At 52.6% G+C, this 18,520-nt stretch overlaps 4 protein-coding genes across 4 annotated transcripts; 2 read left to right on the top strand and 2 right to left on the bottom strand.

Annotated features, from left to right (window-relative positions):
• Positions 1–346: 346 nt before the first annotated feature.
• Positions 347–3,658, top strand: ATEG_03630 (uncharacterized protein; the record flags this gene model as incomplete). The annotated part of the gene is made up of 3 exons (XM_001212808.1): positions 347–1,132; positions 1,185–3,179; positions 3,230–3,658. The coding sequence occupies 3 exons, from the start codon at positions 347–349 to the stop codon at positions 3,656–3,658; spliced, it is 3,210 nt and encodes a 1,069-aa protein (XP_001212808.1).
• A 642-nt stretch (positions 3,659–4,300) lies between these two features.
• Positions 4,301–12,172, top strand: ATEG_03629 (non-reducing polyketide synthase spyA; the record flags this gene model as incomplete). The annotated part of the gene is made up of 3 exons (XM_001212807.1): positions 4,301–4,903; positions 4,953–11,190; positions 11,241–12,172. The coding sequence occupies 3 exons, from the start codon at positions 4,301–4,303 to the stop codon at positions 12,170–12,172; spliced, it is 7,773 nt and encodes a 2,590-aa protein (XP_001212807.1).
• Positions 12,173–12,873: 701 nt separating this feature from the next.
• ATEG_03628 (uncharacterized protein) lies at positions 12,874–13,921 on the bottom strand (the record flags this gene model as incomplete). Its single annotated transcript, XM_001212806.1, has 3 exons — positions 12,874–13,302; positions 13,355–13,462; positions 13,514–13,921. 3 exons carry the CDS (start codon positions 13,919–13,921, stop codon positions 12,874–12,876), a joined length of 945 nt encoding a protein of 314 aa, XP_001212806.1.
• A 755-nt stretch (positions 13,922–14,676) lies between these two features.
• On the bottom strand, positions 14,677–17,334 carry ATEG_03627 (putative C6 transcription factor; the record flags this gene model as incomplete). Its single annotated transcript, XM_001212805.1, has 2 exons — positions 14,677–17,092; positions 17,144–17,334. 2 exons carry the CDS (start codon positions 17,332–17,334, stop codon positions 14,677–14,679), a joined length of 2,607 nt encoding a protein of 868 aa, XP_001212805.1.
• Positions 17,335–18,520: the final 1,186 nt, after the last annotated feature.

Raw genomic sequence — 18,520 nt, 5'->3', positions numbered from 1 at the left:
CAGGAGGGCTTCTTGGTCAGATTGAAGAAGAGAGCCAAATAGGTGGACTGAATTGAGAGTAGGAACGGTTGATGGAATTAATCTGCTTGATTTAGAGTCTAGATTGGGCAAACCAAGCACAAGTAAGCCCTAATACCGATTACTCTGGACACATAGACCATCATACGCGAGCATCCATACTCCGGTCCATGATAGTATACATGCAACCAATCAGTCGGGGACCCGGCTGACATCAGCTTTGTAGATGAGACACAGTCCTATCCAGTATGGAGCCTTATAGATGCCTGCTACGTCTTTGTTTCGATTGCTGGAAGACCCAGAGAAACCACAAACCGGAAACGCCACAATGTCGCCCATCGCCATCGATACAGCGCCTTTCCAGAGGGCCAGGGTCAACTTGCTGCATCCCGAGGACCCGAAAGCAGTCAAAAGTATTGTCCAGCTTCTTCAGTTCAACGCCGAGCACAATCCAGACCATGTGTTTTGTCTCCAGCTTCCTTCGAAACAAGACGACGCCATCGGCAATCCAATAAGGATCACGCATCTGCAATTCTATCGCGCTGTCTCCTACTGCACCCAGCGGCTGCAGGAAGAAATAGACGGTCTTCACGGTCCAAGAGTCAACGAGGACGGAACAGTGACCAAATGCAGCCCCGTGGTACTTTTCATGGAAAGCAACGTCGGACTCCTGATTCACCTCTTGGCCTTGATGAGTCTAGGCGTGCCCGTGGCCGTCCTCTCTGCTCGCCTCAGTCCAACGGCTGTCCAACACCTCATGTCGAGTATCAGGGCACAATCGGTTATTGCATCGCCCCGGCTGAAAGGTACAATTGAGGAGGCAATCGCATCTGATAACAACACCCCGGCAATTGGAGTGAGGATGTATACACAACGACCGTTCGAAGACGATCTCGAGAATAGTCGAACACTGGACCTTCCTGCTACGAACGAGGAAAGCCATTTCATCAGCGAGAATGATCGAAATGTATTGATCCTCCACTCTTCGGGAACAACCGGACTCCCCAAACCGATATATCAACCGCATAGATATCTCCTCAACTACTCCGAGTGCCATGAGCTGGGGCCAGACGACGCGCTCGGAACTGTACTCTCTGCTCTACCGTTATTTCACGTAGGTCCAGGCGCAGGAACAAACGCACGCAAGACACTGACTGATGTAACAGGGATTCGGGTTGGTCGCACCATGTCTCGCCATGACAGTTGGGAAGCCCTTTATGCTGCCTCCCTCCAACACCATACCCACCGGCTCGTTGATCATCGAATTGATCCAGTCTTTTCAGCCCACGGCGCTGATGACGGTTCCCCACATTCTCGAGGAAATCACCACACTACCCCCCGAGCAAAGTATCAGTGCTTTGCAGCCCTTGGAATTTGTTCTTTGTGGTGGAGGGCCACTCAAGATTTCTGTCGCCGAGGCATTGGCCGCCAGCGGTGTCAATCTACTCGCTCATTTTGGCACGACCGAGACCGGCCCTCTAGGCGTCGTTTTTGTTCCGACCCCAGACTACGACTGGCACTACTGGAAGCTTCGTCAAGACATCAACTACCGGCTCGATGAGGTGGACGCCAACTCCGCCGATGGAAATCAGTACAAACTCACTGTTCATCCATTTGGCTGGGACTCAGCTTTCGAGATCCAGGACATCCTCCTCAGTCGCGGTGCAGAGTATAAGCATCATCTTCGCGCCGTGGGACGCAAAGATGATTTGATTGTGCTCGCGAACGGAGAGAAGCTTGTTCCGCGGGTTCTGGAGACTCTCCTTATGCAAGACGAGCGGGTCAAGTCCGCCGTAGCATTCGGAGAAGGCAAGTTCGAAATTGGTGTAATCGTCGAACCTACACACAAAGTTAGCGATGAGGAGGATTTTAAAGCAGCTTTGTGGGCCATCGTCTTGGAAGCTGGAGCGCAGATGGATTCTCATGCGCAGGTATCCAGCCCGTCCAGCATTATACTTGCGACACCCGAAAAGCCTGTTCCCAGGTCCGATAAGGGCTCGATTCTCAGGAGAGAGACATACCGTGTCTATGACGAGGAGATATCAAGGGTCTACGAAGTACTAGACAGAGCTTCTGAAGAGACGACCGCATTGAATCTCCAGTCTGATAGCCTTGAGGAGGACTTGAAGGATCTCATCCAGCGCGAGATAGGCTGGAAGATTTCCCCTTCAGAATGGCTTCAAGATAGCGACCTGTTTGAACTCGGTATGAATTCTCTGCAGGCAATCCGCCTGCATCGACTTCTACTTTCTTCCTTACCTGTGGATTCGAGAGAGCGGGTTGGGGCCGATTTCGTCTATAGAAGTCCATCTGTGTCCAAGCTTGGGGCGTCTCTACGGCATCTGGCTGCAAACGAGAACGGACATAGGAATGACCCCGAGACTGAGATTGATGAGCTGATTTGTCTAAACTCCTTTATTGCCCGACAGGATGCCACAGTTCTCTTGACTGGTAGCACAGGCAATCTCGGGTCGAATCTGTTGGCTCATCTCACCACCTTACCCAGAGTCAAGAAGGTTATCTGCCTCAATCGACGAGGCTCTGACACCTCGACGGCGCATACCGACCTCGTTGAACGACAACTAGCCATCGCCAAAAGCAAAGGAGTTGTGATTGACCCGGAATCAGCTTCGAAAATTGAAGTCATCCCATGCGATCCCAGCGCCGACTTCTTCGGGCTTCCTGCCGAGGTATACACGCACCTAACAGCACAAACAACACACATTCTTCACAATGCGTGGCCAATGGATTTTAAACGCAACGTGGCCTCCTTCCAATCTCAATTTCAATACCTTAACAATCTCCTCCGTGTCGCCCATGACACCCGTCTCTGTCGACCGTCCATCAAGCCACGATTCTTGTTTGTCTCTTCGATCGCGGTTGTGGGACAGTATCCACGTACCCATGGGACCCGGCTCATTCCTGAAGTCCCCTCTGATAAATCCAGCATCATTGAAGACTTTGGATACGGGAAGGCCAAGTATGTATGCGAAGAGATTATGCGCGCCGCAGCAGACAGGTATCCGGAGATGCAGTTGGGAATTGTACGCGTGGGACAGATGTCGGGATCGTCCAGGACGGGTTACTGGAACCCCAAGGAACATTTTCCAACCCTGATCAAGTTTGCAAGCATGGTTGGTCAACTGCCAGCTATTAAACAGGTACGTATTTATTTTTCAATTACTGAGCCGAGAAAAGGTTAACGATATAGACTCTCTCCTGGATCGCTGTTGACAATGCGGCTACTGTGCTGAGCGATATTCTGTTTGCGCCATCGCTAAGCGGCATATATCACCTGGAAAACCCAATCCGCCAGGCATGGCAGGATGTCCTTGATATATTTGCTTCCTCCCTTTATATAAACACGGTGAACGTGCCATTTGACCAGTGGCTGCGCAATGTACAGGCGGCAGTGCAGGAGCTAGGAACCGAGGATGAGCGGATGGAATACGACTTGTTGGCCGAGTTCCTCGAGAAGGACTTCCAGCGGATGGCGACTGGTAAAGTCATCCTGGATACGAGTAGATCGAGAGCCGTATCCGAAACCCTGAGGGAAGTGGGTGAGATATCGGAAGAGGTGGTGTGGAAGTACGTGAGAGAATGGAGGAGAGCCGGAACACTGAGGGCACCACTAGAATGATTATCCAAATCTAAGCACCTCTAGTTACATATGCCATGCTCAGTTTATCCATAATAATTGCAGGTTGCAGATTCAGTTCAGGGGCTAAGTATGACGAAGTAGTACGTCGTCTTGTCAACTCCCCCAACCCTATAGTTTGCATACTGGAATCTGAAACACTACGGAGCTGATCGGGATTCAACATTCAGCTTCGGGGTTGCCGAAATTGTGATTTAATTTTATCTGCCAGGTCTTTCGTCAGATCGGAAGTACCTGTTAGAACTTCGTAGTGCGGAAATGGCAACTATGTACCGGCCATGTCCGTGAGCAAATCAGACCATTAACTTCTTCAGACATTAGGCCCTCCGTCTTACTTGCATGGGGCCTAATATATTAGGCGAGCCTTATCAGTTCAGGGACCAGAGTACATATAAGCATGCATTGCAGAAGTCCCGAAACTCTTGACTCGGGGTTTGGGTCTCCCGGGTCCTGAGGCTCCAGTCTACAGAGACTGTTGAGTATAACACGCGAAGACGAGGAAGCTGAGAACGCTCTGTAAACATAAACAGATGACAGTGTAACTACTACTTGTCAGTGATACGGTTAAGCATCTTCAACAGTCCAGTGGCCGTCATCACTTCCCCCCGACTCAACTCCTCTACAATGACTCCAACCCTGCTGCTGTGTGGCTCGCAAGCCATACAATGGTCAGAGGATTATTTGTCCTCACTTCGAGAGATGCTTCTTGCAGATTCAGCTCTTCAGCCTCTTGTCCACGCCATCCGTGACCTCCCGCAGTTATGGGCCACCCTCCTTGAAGCAGACACGGCTCTACATAAAATGCCCGGAAAGCAAACCCTTGACCGATTTACCAGATGGCTCGATGGAGAACGGCTGTTGGAGAAGGATTCACCTTCAGATTTGAATATGATTATGTCGCCACTCACCGTCATCATGCAACTGGTTGAATATATCAGCCATCTTCACCAGAGCAATCTCACCCATCTCCAGATTCTGGACGGAGCAAAACATGGGGGTATCCAAGGGTTCTGCACTGGGTTCCTCGCTGCCATTACATTGTCAATTTCTCGGGATGAGAGTGATGTCGCAGAACTGGGGACTGTGGCTTTACGTCTCGCTACCTGCATTGGAGCCTACGTTGACCTAGACCAGTGCAACTCCTCTGGATTTGCTTGTCTAGCTGTTCGATGGCCTACTGCGGCAGATGAACGAAAAGTCAAAGATATCTTGGAGACATACAATGGTGTAAGTGGTGACACACGTTCGTGGAATAATTCTCTAACGATGCTTGCAGGCATATTTATCTGTGCGGTCCGATGTGGCATCGGCGACACTCACGGTTCCCCGAGCAGCCAAATCCAGCATAATCGACGAGCTGAGCAATATCGGCGCCCACGTCAAGGATATCCCTCTGTCTGGCCGCTTCCATAACCAGGTCAACCGTGAATTATTTGCGAAGCTTGCTGCACTGTGCAAGAGTACAATTGGACTGCAATTCCCGGGCCATTGTCGCCCCCTCGTCCCTTTGCGCAGCAACGCTGATGGAGAATTACTCTCTGGGAATGAAGCCCTACATGTTGCAGCTCTGAACAGCTTGCTGCTTCATGTATCTGACTGGCACAAAACTGTCAGCAAAGCAATGGACAGTCTCAGCCAGACAACGGCGGAGCCTGAAGTCTCTGTCCTGGGCCTCGGGGATTGTATTCCTCGCACAATTCGGCAATCCAGAGCTCTTCATGTGAGCCATATCAAGACGGGCTCAACGCAAAGTCATGATGATCCATACCAGTACCCTGGAGATTCTATTGCTATCGTTGGCATGGGCTGTCGATTCCCCGGAGCGGACTCGTTAGAGGAGTACTGGAAAGTTATTGAATCCGCGACATCCATGCTGGGGGACCTACCAGAGGGCAGATTTCCCAAAACCAACCTACGCCGGGATCCTAATGGCAAGATACCTCTCAACGGAAATTTCTTACGACACCCAGACCTTTGGGATCATCGGTTCTTCAAAAGATCATCTCGCGAAGCAGCCTCCATGGACCCGCAGCATCGCCTGGCCCTGGAAGTTGCCTACGAAGCTCTCGAGTCAGCGGGTTACTTTGCCCAGCGCTCTCCGGCAAAGGATATAGGGTGTTATATGGGGGTTGCGGCATCTGACTATGAGGATAATGTCGCCTCGCATGCTCCCACTGCGTTCTCGGTCTTGGGCATGGTTCGCGCCTTTACCAGCGGAAAGATCAGTCACTTCTTCGGATTAAGTGGGCCGTCGTTAGTGTTTGATACCGCCTGCTCTTCTTCTCTTGTGGCAATCCACACTGCGTGTCGCGCCTTACAGGCAAACGAATGTTCCATGGCCTTGGCTGGTGGAGTGAATGTCATTACCAGCCCTACTTTGCACCAGAATCTCGGTGCTGCAAACTTCCTCAGTCCTACCGGCGGATCCAAATCATTTGATGATCGCGCAGATGGGTACTGTCGTGGCGAGGGTGCTGGAATCGTTCTATTGAAACGGCTTGATCGTGCCATTGCCGAGAAAGACCGCATCCTGGGGGTCATCGCTGGTTCCGCTGTAAACCAGAACGACAACGCATATCCCGTTACGGTTCCCGTCTCCATGTCACAAACCGCCCTCTATCGGCGTGTACTGGATATGTCTGGTCTCTCCCCCCGTCCTGTATCCTACGTCGAAGCACATGGCACCGGTACACCGAAGGGCGACCCAATCGAATGCGCTAGTATCCGCGAGGTATTTGGGGGCCAAGTAAATCGAAAGCTTTACTTTGGTTCTGTGAAGGCCAACATCGGACACGCTGAAGCTGCGTCCGGTGTGGCTGGCCTCATTAAGGTGCTCTTGATGATGCAGAAGCGGTCCATCCCGCCTCAGGCACTCTTCGCCTCTCTCAACAAGAGTATCCCACCATTGGAGCCCGACAACATGGCCATAGCGCAACGGGTCACTCCATGGAGTGAGGAGTTTTATGCGGCTTGTGTGAACAACTATGGGGCGGCTGGAAGCAATGCGGCCTTGATTGTCACACAACCCCCAAACATACGCCGTGGGAGCCATGCAGGCGTGGCGTTGAAGAATTGTCCCATACTATTGTCTGCCAACACTGCTGGCAGCCTCCGACAGACCACGGTTGTCCTGAGAGAGTTCCTGGCCCACAATCGTGCCATTTCGGAAAACGATCTCTTAAAGAGCACAGCGTTCCATCTGGCTAAAAGATTCAATCCTTCTTTCAAATACAGGCACTCATTCTCTGTGGCATCACTCAACCAGTTGGATGAGAAGCTTCAGATATGCTCCCAGTTGCCGGATTCGGAATTCCTATTGCCGCCAAACCATCGCCCTGTCGTCCTTGCTTTTGGTGGTCAAACAGGGAATGTCGTCCACTTGAGTGAGGGGGTATATCGCGGATCATCCATTTTGCGGAAGTATCTAGACAAATGTGATATGCAGTTGCGACAACTCGGCCTGACCAGCATATTCCCTACTATCTTTGAGCAAAAGTCTATTGAGGATACCATTCAACTTCACTGCACGATGTTCTCGCTGCAGTACGCCAGTGCGATGGCTTGGATTGCAGCCGGTCTCCAAGTGCAAACAGTCATCGGACACAGCTTCGGACAGCTCACAGCCATGTGCGTTGCTGGGGTTTTGAGCCTGGTTGACGCAATCCGGCTAATTGCAGGACGGGCAACAATAATTCAGGAGAAATGGGGTGCTGAGAGAGGCTGCATGCTGCTGGTACAGGGTGAATTGGCTCTTGTACAGAAACTCATTTCGCAAGCCCGCGAGGCTACCAGCCACGTCGTGGAGATTGCCTGCTTCAACGGACCCAACAGCTTTGTTCTTGTGGGATCAGAAGCGGATATTGATGCTTTTGATGGACTGGCTGCTTCATCGCTGAAGACCCGCAAAATGGCTGTTACCCACGGATTCCATTCACGGTTTGTCGACACCATTATGGATGATTACCAGAAACTGGCCGATTCTTTGGAGTACAAATCCCCCACCATCGCGATCGAGACATGTTCCTCTGGTGAGACCTGGGACATGTTCACGGCAGACAAGGTAGCCAAGCAGTCACGACAGCCGGTTTACTTTGCCGAAGCCGTGGAGCGCATTGCCCAGCGCCTAGGTTCATGCACTTGGATTGAGGCTGGGTCTGGGTCAGGAATCACCAGCATGGCTCGACGAGCCCTGAACGACACGACCAACCATGATTTCCATGCGGTCAACCTTGGAGGCCCCGAACCATGGGCTGCTTTCGCTGATACGACAGTGAGCCTGTGGCAGGCGGGCGTGCAAGTCGACTACTGGCCGTTCCATAAAGAGCAACAATTGGAGTATCTGCCTCTCAATCTGCCTCCATATCAGTTTGAACGATCCCGCCACTGGCTCGCGTACGTCGACCGGCCGGGGGCAGATGGCTTGATCCAGTCCAAAGAAACGCAGTCGGTCGAGACAAAGCCGAAACTGGTTTCCTTCGTCAAATACCTCGATTCCAATCGCCAGACAGCCGAGTTTAGCATCGGACAAGACTGTGAGCAATATCAGGCGCTGGTTCGCGGCCACGCCGTCCTCGCTAACACTTTGTGCCCTGCCGCCTTGTACGTCGAGATGGCCGCCTATGCTGCTAGTCTACTCGTTCCGGACTTTTCCCCATCGACATACACATCACGGGTAGAGGATCTGCACATGCAATCTCCATTGGCCATCGATCTCAAGCGTGGGCTTCGTCTGGTCCTCTCCTCTAGCGGCTCTGGGACATGGCAGTTCATTATGCAGAGCTTCTCCCTTAGCGACAGTGACAACGCAACCCAACACGCCAGTGGCACGGTCAACATCAGCTCATTGACAAGTGAAAAGTTGCAATCCCGGTTCTCTCGGTATAAGCGGATTGTCAACTATGAGCGCTGTGAGAGTCTTCTTTCTGATTCCGGTACTTCGGCCATACAGGGCTCCCTGGTATACAAAATGTTTGACAAGGTGGTTGTGTACTCGGATATCTTCCGCGGTGTCAGCAAGATTGCTTCGAGGGGACATGAAGTGACTGGACAGGTCTCACTTCCATCTGCTGGTTTAGAGCTGGTCAAGGATTCTGTTTGCAACCCACTCGTTGTTGACAACTTCACCCAGGTCGCAGGTCTGCATGTAAACAGTTTGGACGACTGCGGGTCTAACGAGGTGTACCTGTGCAATGGCATAGAGCAAATTGATGCATGCAAACCCCTAGACGCGTCTGGGTCATGGTTGGTTCACTCGTCATTCGACCGTGTCGGTACACGGGAGCTCGTGAATGACATCTTCGTCTTTGATGCTTCTACGAAGGAACTGGTGATGACCCTGTTTGGATTGCGGTTTGCTAAGGTGCCCACTGCATCTCTGAAGAGAGCACTGGAGCGCGCCAATACTGTCCAAAATCCTGTGCAGACCCCTTCTCTCAAGGTCACCGAGCCCTCGGCCAACGTTCCAAAGGCACAACCGGTCAGCACATACCCAAAGCCAATGAAACCAGCCCCAGCTGCTGATGCGCAGATTCGCACGGCAACAATGGCCTTGCTCAACGAGGTCGCTGACGTTCCCTTGTCTGATATCGCCGATGGTGCTCAGTTGGAGGACTTGGGCATTGATTCCCTCATGGCAGCAGAGCTTCTAAGCGCCATCAGAGAAAGGTTCAACCTCGATATCCCGACTTCCACGTTTGCCAGTATTGTCGACTTCAAGGGCCTTTATCAGCACATTGCCTCTGGTACTGACGCTGGGATTCTCACGCCGTCCTCTTCCGGTATGGAGTCCGACGATAGTATTCTCGAAGTCCAGTATACAGACACCAGCACTCCGTTTTCCGAGATTGCCTACCCACTAGAGGACAAGGACGCGGGAGACAGCGCCCAGGCAGGTCAGATTGCTCAACTATCCCAGCTGTTCGCTGAACATCTGGAATGCCCTCTTCCCATCCCTTCCGGCGAGACACTCCGTGATATCGGTCTGGACTCGTTGGTTGGCATGGAATTGGCTGCAGATATCCAACAGGCATTCGGTCGGAAGGTTGACCTCGCAACTCTGGACCCGGAGTGTACCTTTGGTCAGTTCTGCGACATGGTCATCCCCAAGCCTACATTATCGGTCCCCACAGTCTCTGAGAAGGTGGACAAAACAGTGCGCTGGGCATCTACTGAGATTGCTTACACCGCCAAGCGCGAGAACAAAATGCAAGACCCAGTTGAAATGCAATCAGACGGCGGCAATGTCAACTACCTCGCCCACTGTGCGGAGGACTTTGCCCAGATTCGCAAGAATTACACCACCTTCGCGAAGCAGACTGGGTTTGCTGACTTCCGCGCCAACGTCTACCCCCAGCAGAAAGAGTTGGTGTGCGCATATGTAACTGAGGCCTTCGCCGCTTTGGGATCGGATCTTAAGACGATCCCATCTGGGTCACCTCTGCCTCCTATTCAACACATCGCGAGACACGCCAAGGTCATGAAGCAGTATTACAAGGTGCTGGAGGACTCTGGCCTGATTACCATCACGGACAATGGACCGATACGCACTGCAAAGCCTGTCAGCCCGGTCAAGTCAGAAGATCTCTACCAGATGATTTACTCCGCCTTCCCACAGCATCGGGGCGAACACAAGCTCCTGAACTCAACCGGATCTAAGCTAGCGTCCTGTCTGAAAGGAGAGACAGATCCTTTGCAAATCCTCTTTGGCAGCAAGGCAAGCAAGGACTTGATGGAAGATGTTTACACAAACTCACCCATGTTCGCTACGGGAACCCGCATCTTGGGTGACTTCTTCGTCAAGACTTTTTCCAAATATAAAGGGCCTGAAAAGCTGCGGATCCTGGAGCTTGGAGCCGGCACGGGAGGAACGACGAAGTATATCGTCGAGAAGCTCCTGGAGCACAATATCCCGTTCACGTATACCTTTACCGATCTCTCCCCGTCGTTGGTCGCACTGGCAAAGCGCAAATTCAGCCACTACGGGTGCCTCGAGTTCCTCGTGCTGGATATCGAAAAGACCCCTCCAGAGCACTTGACAAACTCATACCATGCCATCCTCTCGTCCAACTGCGTGCACGCTACCAAGAACCTCCTCAACTCCACCACTAATACGCGCAAGCTACTTCGTGCAGACGGCTTCCTGTGTCTGCTGGAACTTACCCGCAACCTCTTCTGGCTGGATTGTGTTTTCGGGCTGCTGGAGGGGTGGTGGCTGTTTGAGGACGGCCGGAAGCATGTGCTCGCCGACGAGTATCTCTGGAAAGAGACGCTCCTGGAGGCCGGGTTCCGGCATGTAGACTGGAGCGACGATGATACTGAAGAGTCGGATCAGTTCCGGGTCATCACTGGCTTCGTGGCTGACATTGGACACAACGCTCTGGACCAAGCGAAGCCTGTCACTACGAAGCTACCGACCATGGAAACAACATCGTTCGCCACGGTGGACGGAATTCCTCTCCTTGCAGATATCTATTATCCTACGAAGCCCGACGCACCAGGCGTCAAGCGCCCCATTGGTAAGTGTTATCCGCATGTCCCCTCAAAGCCATCCTGACTAATGACGCAGCGCTCATGATCCATGGCGGAGGCCACATCATGCTCTCTCGCAGAGACATCCGCCCGAAGCAGACCCGCCTTCTCCTCGAGCGTGGTCTCCTTCCTGTCAGTATCGAGTACCGTCTCTGTCCCGAAGTCAGTCTCACAGAGGGCCCTATCCCCGATGCGTGCGCCGCGCTCAACTGGGTGCGCACCGTTCTCCCGACCCTCCGCCTGCAGCGACCGGATATCCACCCTAATGGCGACAAAGTAGCCGTCGTCGGCTGGTCGACCGGAGGGACGCTGTCGATGATGCTCGCCTTCAGTGCCCCGCAACGCGGTATCCGGCCACCAGACGCAATTCTTGCATTCTACTGCCCCACAGACTACGAGGCTGAATTTTTCCGCACACCAAACTATCCCGAAGACACTTCGGAGGTTGTTCCTGAAATCTATGACATCCTAGAAGGCGTGCAAGAGCGTCCTATTACAGCGTATAATGTGCCGGCGCACCAGGGCGCCACCGGCGGATGGATGTCTCTGTCTGATCCGCGCTCGCGCATCGCGTTGCATATGAATTGGAGAGGACAGATGATGCCTGTGCTGCTGGACGGGCTTCCATCTAAGAAGACACTACTGGAGGCCGGTGGCGACGCATCCCCGTCGAAGTGGATGGATCTGCCTCAGCCCAGCGTGGACCGGCTGCGAGCTGTTAGTCCGTATGCGCAGATCGTCCAGGGGAATTACCGCGTGCCTACGTTCTTGGTCCACGGAACGCGAGATGACCTCATTCCGTGGGAGCAGTCGGTACGGACGAAGGATGCACTGACTTCTCAGGGTGTTGCAGCTGGAGTGGCTGTGGTGGACGATGCGGTGCACTTGTTTGATCTCTACAGGGACCCGGAGGGGCGGTATTGGAACGCTGTCTTGGAGGGATATGAGTTTTTGTTGAGGCACCTTTAGCGTCTGTACCAGAGTTGATGGGACTGTGTAGTTTCAGATAGAAAACATTGTTGATAGAAGGCCGGCCTGTCAAGGCCATTACAATTCATAAGTAGCGAAACGTTGATACATATTGTAATCTCATGATTCTATTCACTCCATTACATATCGAAGAGAAGACCGAATGCTAATTTCTCAGTCTGATGGGCCAACTGCATCATGAATATGGGCTCATCCACTTGAAAGCTATTTCGCCCGTAGAGGATAGATCTGGAAGGAGACAACGTTGGGATTGGCCAAGAATGCACCACAGGAATCATAGACGGCTGAAGGTTTTCCGCGCTGCTTCATAAACAGTGTCAATATCCTCTGCCCAGATCCATTGCATGCGATTTTTCAACAGACGCTCCACAACAGGAAGAGCGTCATCGTAGCTTAGCTTGGCGAGCTCCGGGGCTTTCAGCTCGTACAAATCCCCGGCCTGCCGTGATGTTGTCTGCACCTTTTCGGAGCGCGGGTAACGGATGGAGTTATAGAGCGAGAGTGCATCATGAATGCTGCACGTTGTAACTCCGTGTTCTGCGGCGTCGAAGTAGTCTCTCAGGGCTCGGCCGAGGATATATCCATCTTCGAGAGCTTGTCCAGCTCCCGCACCTGGCAGTGGCGGAGTAGAAATAATCAGCATCTCGAAATGCACAGACATGTTGAGTACAAAAGAAGATTCACCAACCTTGGTGAGGACACATGGCGTGCGCCGCATCTCCCAGGAGCACCACCTTGCCACCAGAATATACCCACTGCGACGGGGTTTGTCGGTCGAACAGGATCCATTTGAGCGGGTTAGCATCCATCTTCTCAATCACGTTCCTGACGGCCGGGGAAAAGTCCCTGTACTCGTGCCTGATGTCGTCCTTGTCGCCGACAAGAGTCCAGCTCTCTTTGACATTTCCCTGGTCGATCTTCTCCCACGGCGTTGTGACAAAGCCCACCACATTCAGAGTCTTGTTGTTACTGATGGGGAACGTGAGGAAATGCTTTCCAGGGGCCACGGATAGGGTCGCATAAGTCGGGTGTGGCCAGTCCTGCTCAATGTCGGCGATGGGACAGAGCCCGCGGTAGACGATCATGTCGCCGTATCGGGCGTCATCTTGCTGTTATGTCTTAGCTGCTCCGGACAGGTACTTAGATGGCTGGATGACGTACGACATAGTGTGACCGTACAACAGAGTGAATACCATCAGCGCCGATGACTAGGTTGGCGGATCTCGTCTCGCCGTTGGCGAAGGTGACCTGCACCGTATCTCCGTGGTCCTGTGCCGTGTTCAGTTCTCATTCCGCGCAGGTTGGGATTAGGGGATCAACCAGCAGCTTCTCACAGCGCATGTTTGTATGGAGCGTGGCCGCCCTGCGCCGCTGGATGGCGCGGACAAGCAAATCGAGGAACTCCGCCCGATGCATGGGTAACTGCATCTTGTTACCTGTCCGTGGCATCTCCATTGTAGCAATCTCTGCCCCAGTGTCATATCGCAGGAAAGAAAACCAGATGCCGTCTCTCTTCCCCGCGATTTCGAAAGCTTCCTTCATCAAGCCAAGCTTCTCAATGAGAGCAGCTGCATTCGGGCCAATGCCGACACCGGCGCCTATTTCGCTGTACTGGGTTGCTTGCTCGTAGATGTCGATCTCGATGGCTTGGGTTGGGCAGTGATGTTTGATGGCAAGGGCAGCGAACAGGCCGCCAAGGCCACCGCCGATGATTGCGATTCGGAACATTCTGTAAAGATGCGATGGCTATTCGGGTCTAGGTTTGAATAGTAATATTATATAGACGGCTTGGCGGCCAGAAAGAGACGTGTGGAAAGTATTCTACAGAGGACGAAGTTCATTCCCGAGTAACTCCGCTTGACTCCCCGGTTGGCGGGACTATCGTCCAACGGGGTGATTGGGATCTGGAGGGGATATATGCCCATTTTGCCGTTTGTGGCTAAATCCCTATTCCATATGGGTGCAACTAATGAAGCCGGGTTCATCCATAGGGTTTCGTTATCTGCGCACAGCCACATAACTCGCCTGAGGATCGTATAGGCAGGTAGTACAGCCTACCTCGCTCTGAGATGCAGGATCCAGAAGGTCATGTGTCAGATTAAACCGCTACAAGGTTAATACGTTCCTTAGATTACATCAATGAGAATGAATATCCATCCCGGCGGTGTATAGCTAAGGCGGAACCAGAAGACGTACGGCCCACGTTCACTGAGTTGTTCTATATGTGGTTGAGCGGTCTGGGCATTTCCAGGTACTAGGATGATCTCTCAACGACTCCGTCAGCGCTGTCCACGATAATATACAACCCACAAAATCCCCAAGCTGACCGAATAACCCGCGCCACGATCGTCCCATTTCAGGCGAGGCCAAATGCGCTCAATCTTGAGGATGATATGCTTGGGAAAGCCCCTTTCAATATACCAGATACATGTAGCTGCGAGGAAATTCAAACGCCGTGGACTTGGCTAAATGGAAGATCTGCCTCATGCATATCTCAGCGTGTCTAGATAATTAGATACAACCATTGCAATAGTTTCAGCCATCCGCGACTTGCTGCCCAGAAATCGAAGCGCCACAATGCAGCTTTCAGCTCGTGCAGTGCTGACTTGAACCGGCTCGTTGCTATAGTCCATATCGAACCATTGACGTTTTTGTAGCTCTTCCGTTTCCCTGATGTGGAGGACGGAAGCGATTGTAAAAGCTCGAATGAGAAGGACTGTCCAGGGCTCCGTCAGGACGGGGCTTCCATTGACCGCAAAGTGAAAGTCAGGTAGCTGCTTTGAACTCATGGTCTCGGGGGCCTGCGGCGTTATGACCGCTGCAAGCTCTGCCAGCTCAATCGAACTGGCTCGCCGAATTTTCGTCACCAGGCCGACGTGGAGACGCTTGGCCCTGTGGCCGTCGCAGCCAAGCCGGTTCTCGTCCACGAAATCAATCAGGTCTGCGAGTAAAAGCGAGCCTAAGTGCCAGGGGATACTGATACATGGAAACCAGCTCTTTATGCGCGGAGGGACGGATTCATAATTCTTGGTTAGGTCGCGGAAGAAAGTGCCGTGGGTGATGTCCCAGTATCGATAAACAGAGAGCGTGGTCTTGATTATTTCCTCAATGGCTGCGCCGTGCTCAAACCTCCTCAAGCTGCTTTGAAGGTATGAGACATGGCGGAACAGCAGCACTTTCACGGCCGCTGACCTGGCAACAGCGCTGGTTGCAACTTCGTACGGACAAGGCCAATGCAAAGGCGAGGGCTTCTCAGTATTATCCTGTGCATATAGGTCAAGTTTCCATCGCACATTCATCGCCGGTCCTTTGGTGTGACGCTTGGCCTCCCTCTGTGCTGCATCATGCTGACATTCCTCGTCAGGCACGACGACCGGTCGCCCGTGTATAGACGAAGAGACTGTGTCAAACATGACTGCAAGCCAGTACAAAAGACCGATAGTTTGTCGATCTTCTGCGCTCATTCCGAGAGAAACCTCAGCGCTCGGTCTGCTGCCACAATTGCGAGCGGCATGTTGAAACCCTGCTTGGTGGGCTTCGAATCGATATTTGAGCGCGTGGATCTTGCGGGCTGCTCGCTCGATGAATACAGGTGGCCCTTCTCGCTCAATAATCTCCTTGATTTCAGGTAAAAGGGAGGTGGTAACGCTTGTATACAGATTGCTGGTCGCGGACCTGATCGTTGCATCCCGGCCATGCCGGGCGCCCGGAGAAGGCTCCTGGACGAGACCGAAGATCAATTCGGCAAACACGACCTTGTAGCATTCCAGATCTGAGACATCTTGGAGCGCGCGTCTTGCCTGTTCCCAAATGGATCGCCGGAGAATTTGCTCAAACTCGTCGCCGAGCTCTTCGCCGTCGTGGTCAATTAGATTTTCACGCCTCCTCGCCTCGTGAAGCGAGTTCCAACGCCGTTTTCCCTGGGCCCATTGCGTGGAAAACGCCATGACGGCTAGATTGAGCGCTCTGGAGGACGCTTGATTCTCGTAGGCAGAGAGACGGATCAGCCCGACCGACTGAGCGGACCGGTCGAGCTGCCTGGTGCGGCGATACATTCGATTCGACCACGTAACGCCCCATTCTGGGTCTGTCGATGTTCCAAGAAGAGGAGTTTGCTGCGTGGGTGGTGGCTCGCACCTCCTTCTTTGCAGCCTGTAGGGACACGTAGCTTCCGCAAGCCAGCAGGCGAGGTTGTTCTCAAGAACATCATGATATATTTGAAGAAGACTGTCGGAGATGAGTACTCTGTTCGAGTTTTCCATCATCAGATGATCAGCAGCGAAGGTGGAAAATGACATGGCGTGGTTGTCGCGCATGTTGATGGGGACATTGCATTGCTCGTCTCCTCGCTGCAGTTCACTTTGTGAATCCGGCAACTGCGAAGATGCAGGGGACATGAAACCGGGGTAGACCGAATTTCCTTGTGTGAGATCAAGGAGGATGCTTTGCATATCGATGTTTGATGAGTCGGCACCGCAATCGGTCATTGTTGGATTCGCAGGATCATTCAACCCGCTTCTCTGCAGGGATGATGGAGACACAGTGTTGAATTGCCCCAAGCTATCTAGGCTTTCAAGTTCTTCTTGTTCCTGCGTTGCTCCACCTGGGTTGCAATCGCCGATGGAAGGAGGGTCGCCGGGCAGGACATCGCTTCCTTCTGGAGACGCCTGTAGGAGCTGCACCAACGAGTCTAGGACGGTCATATTATCCACGGTGTCGCAAGAGTTCGATTCCACATTGTTCCTCGCCTGCAGTCGTTGCCTCTTGACTTGGCGTTGTCCATCATCGAGACCTTGCACAGTGGAGGGTTGATGGCATTGTACCCAGTGCGGGTTCAGACTGCATGTCTTGTTGGTTCTGACGCAGTAAGAACAAGGAAGCAAGAGGTCGACGGCTTCACTTTTTGATTAATCCATCTGGGCTGGGTAACAGACGGACCGAAAGACTCACCAACACTGCTTCTCTGGTCGCCATTGATCAGGTAGCCGTCGCAGGCTTTCTTGGACTTTCTGCACTGCTCGCAGGAATGATTCTGGCGTCTTTTCGTCATAATCTTGTGGGTGAGAGAGCCTGGCTGCATCACGTAGGGCGTGAGTGTATGGGCGACGAAGGGGAAAGTCCAGAGCGATGAGGCTCCACATTCTCTCTCTCTTCTGGGGAGAACAGCTCGGTCTGTTCCCGTTGCGGGGGCAGCGGGGTTGATTTTGCGGGGATCAAATGACAGTCTACTCGTCTGTACGGGGTGGGGTTGCTTACTACAGACGGTTACGTATCCGGAGAAGGTCGAAGCTATCGACTAGTCTAGTAGACTAAGCCTAGTGGGATAGAAAGAACACAGAGTAACTACACGGTTGCTTGACCAAAGGCCAACATCTTAGCATTAGGGTTCACTACTACTGTGCTAGGCTCAACTCCACCCCCAACCACCGCCATTAAACTGCAAGGATCACTAAATTATGATGCTTCGGGGATGAACCCCGGCGCACAGACTCCAACTTTGAAATACCATATTTGTTTTGATCGGCTCCGATCGTCCGAACCGCGTCCTCCCGGAAGGCAAGTCGGTTCCGCTCCTCCCGTGCACAACGGCCCATCCTCCTCTCCACACTAGGATCTCTCTTTGCCAGACTTCTTCAATTGGGTTTGGCTCGGAACAAGGTGAGACAAGTCGCCCACTGGAAGCGACAGTGGGAAGTCTACCGCAGCGAGCAACAGAGAAAATAATAGATACCATCCACCGAGACAGGTGGCGAACAGAACAGCCCCTCCGCCCTAGAATGATGATCTCGGGTGTTAATCACTAGACTTAAACTGTTCATCAACAGGGTAGAAGAAGGCCTTACCACTTGAAGCTTATGCGCAAGTCTGGCGTCTTGCATTGCCGTCTGGAAATAGGCTCCGACCAGAAGACCAACGCCCAGGACGACGGTGAATAGAATCCAAACCAGGACCAAATTGGTCCGGAAGGAACAGACCAGGAAGATGAAGTTGAGAACGCCGAAAAAAACCAAAAAGAATCCTAGATATCATTCCTTTGGTCAGGATTTGGAACGAGCGAGAAACAAACGGTGGGGGCAGTTCACAAACCATAACTAGCATTGAATCCCTCCGTCGTGAGGCCTGCAGCGGGGTCGCTAGTCGAGGGAGAGTAGGCGGCATATGCGCCGTAGAATGGCTGTAATGTTGCGGCGGTAGTGAGATAGAAGGCGCCTAGACAATAAGTGATCATCGATAATTAGTGGCAGACAACATGAGTGTCAAAGGGTCAAAAACACTCACCAAAGGACATGAACACAACAGCCGAAAATGTGTTCCCAATCAGCAACT

The sequence above is a fragment of the Aspergillus terreus genome, genomic scaffold (assembly GCF_000149615.1).
Source record: "Aspergillus terreus NIH2624 scaffold_5 genomic scaffold, whole genome shotgun sequence".
In the NCBI taxonomy this organism is placed as follows: domain Eukaryota; kingdom Fungi; phylum Ascomycota; class Eurotiomycetes; order Eurotiales; family Aspergillaceae; genus Aspergillus; species Aspergillus terreus.
This window is presented reverse-complemented; position numbering and strand designations above follow the sequence as displayed.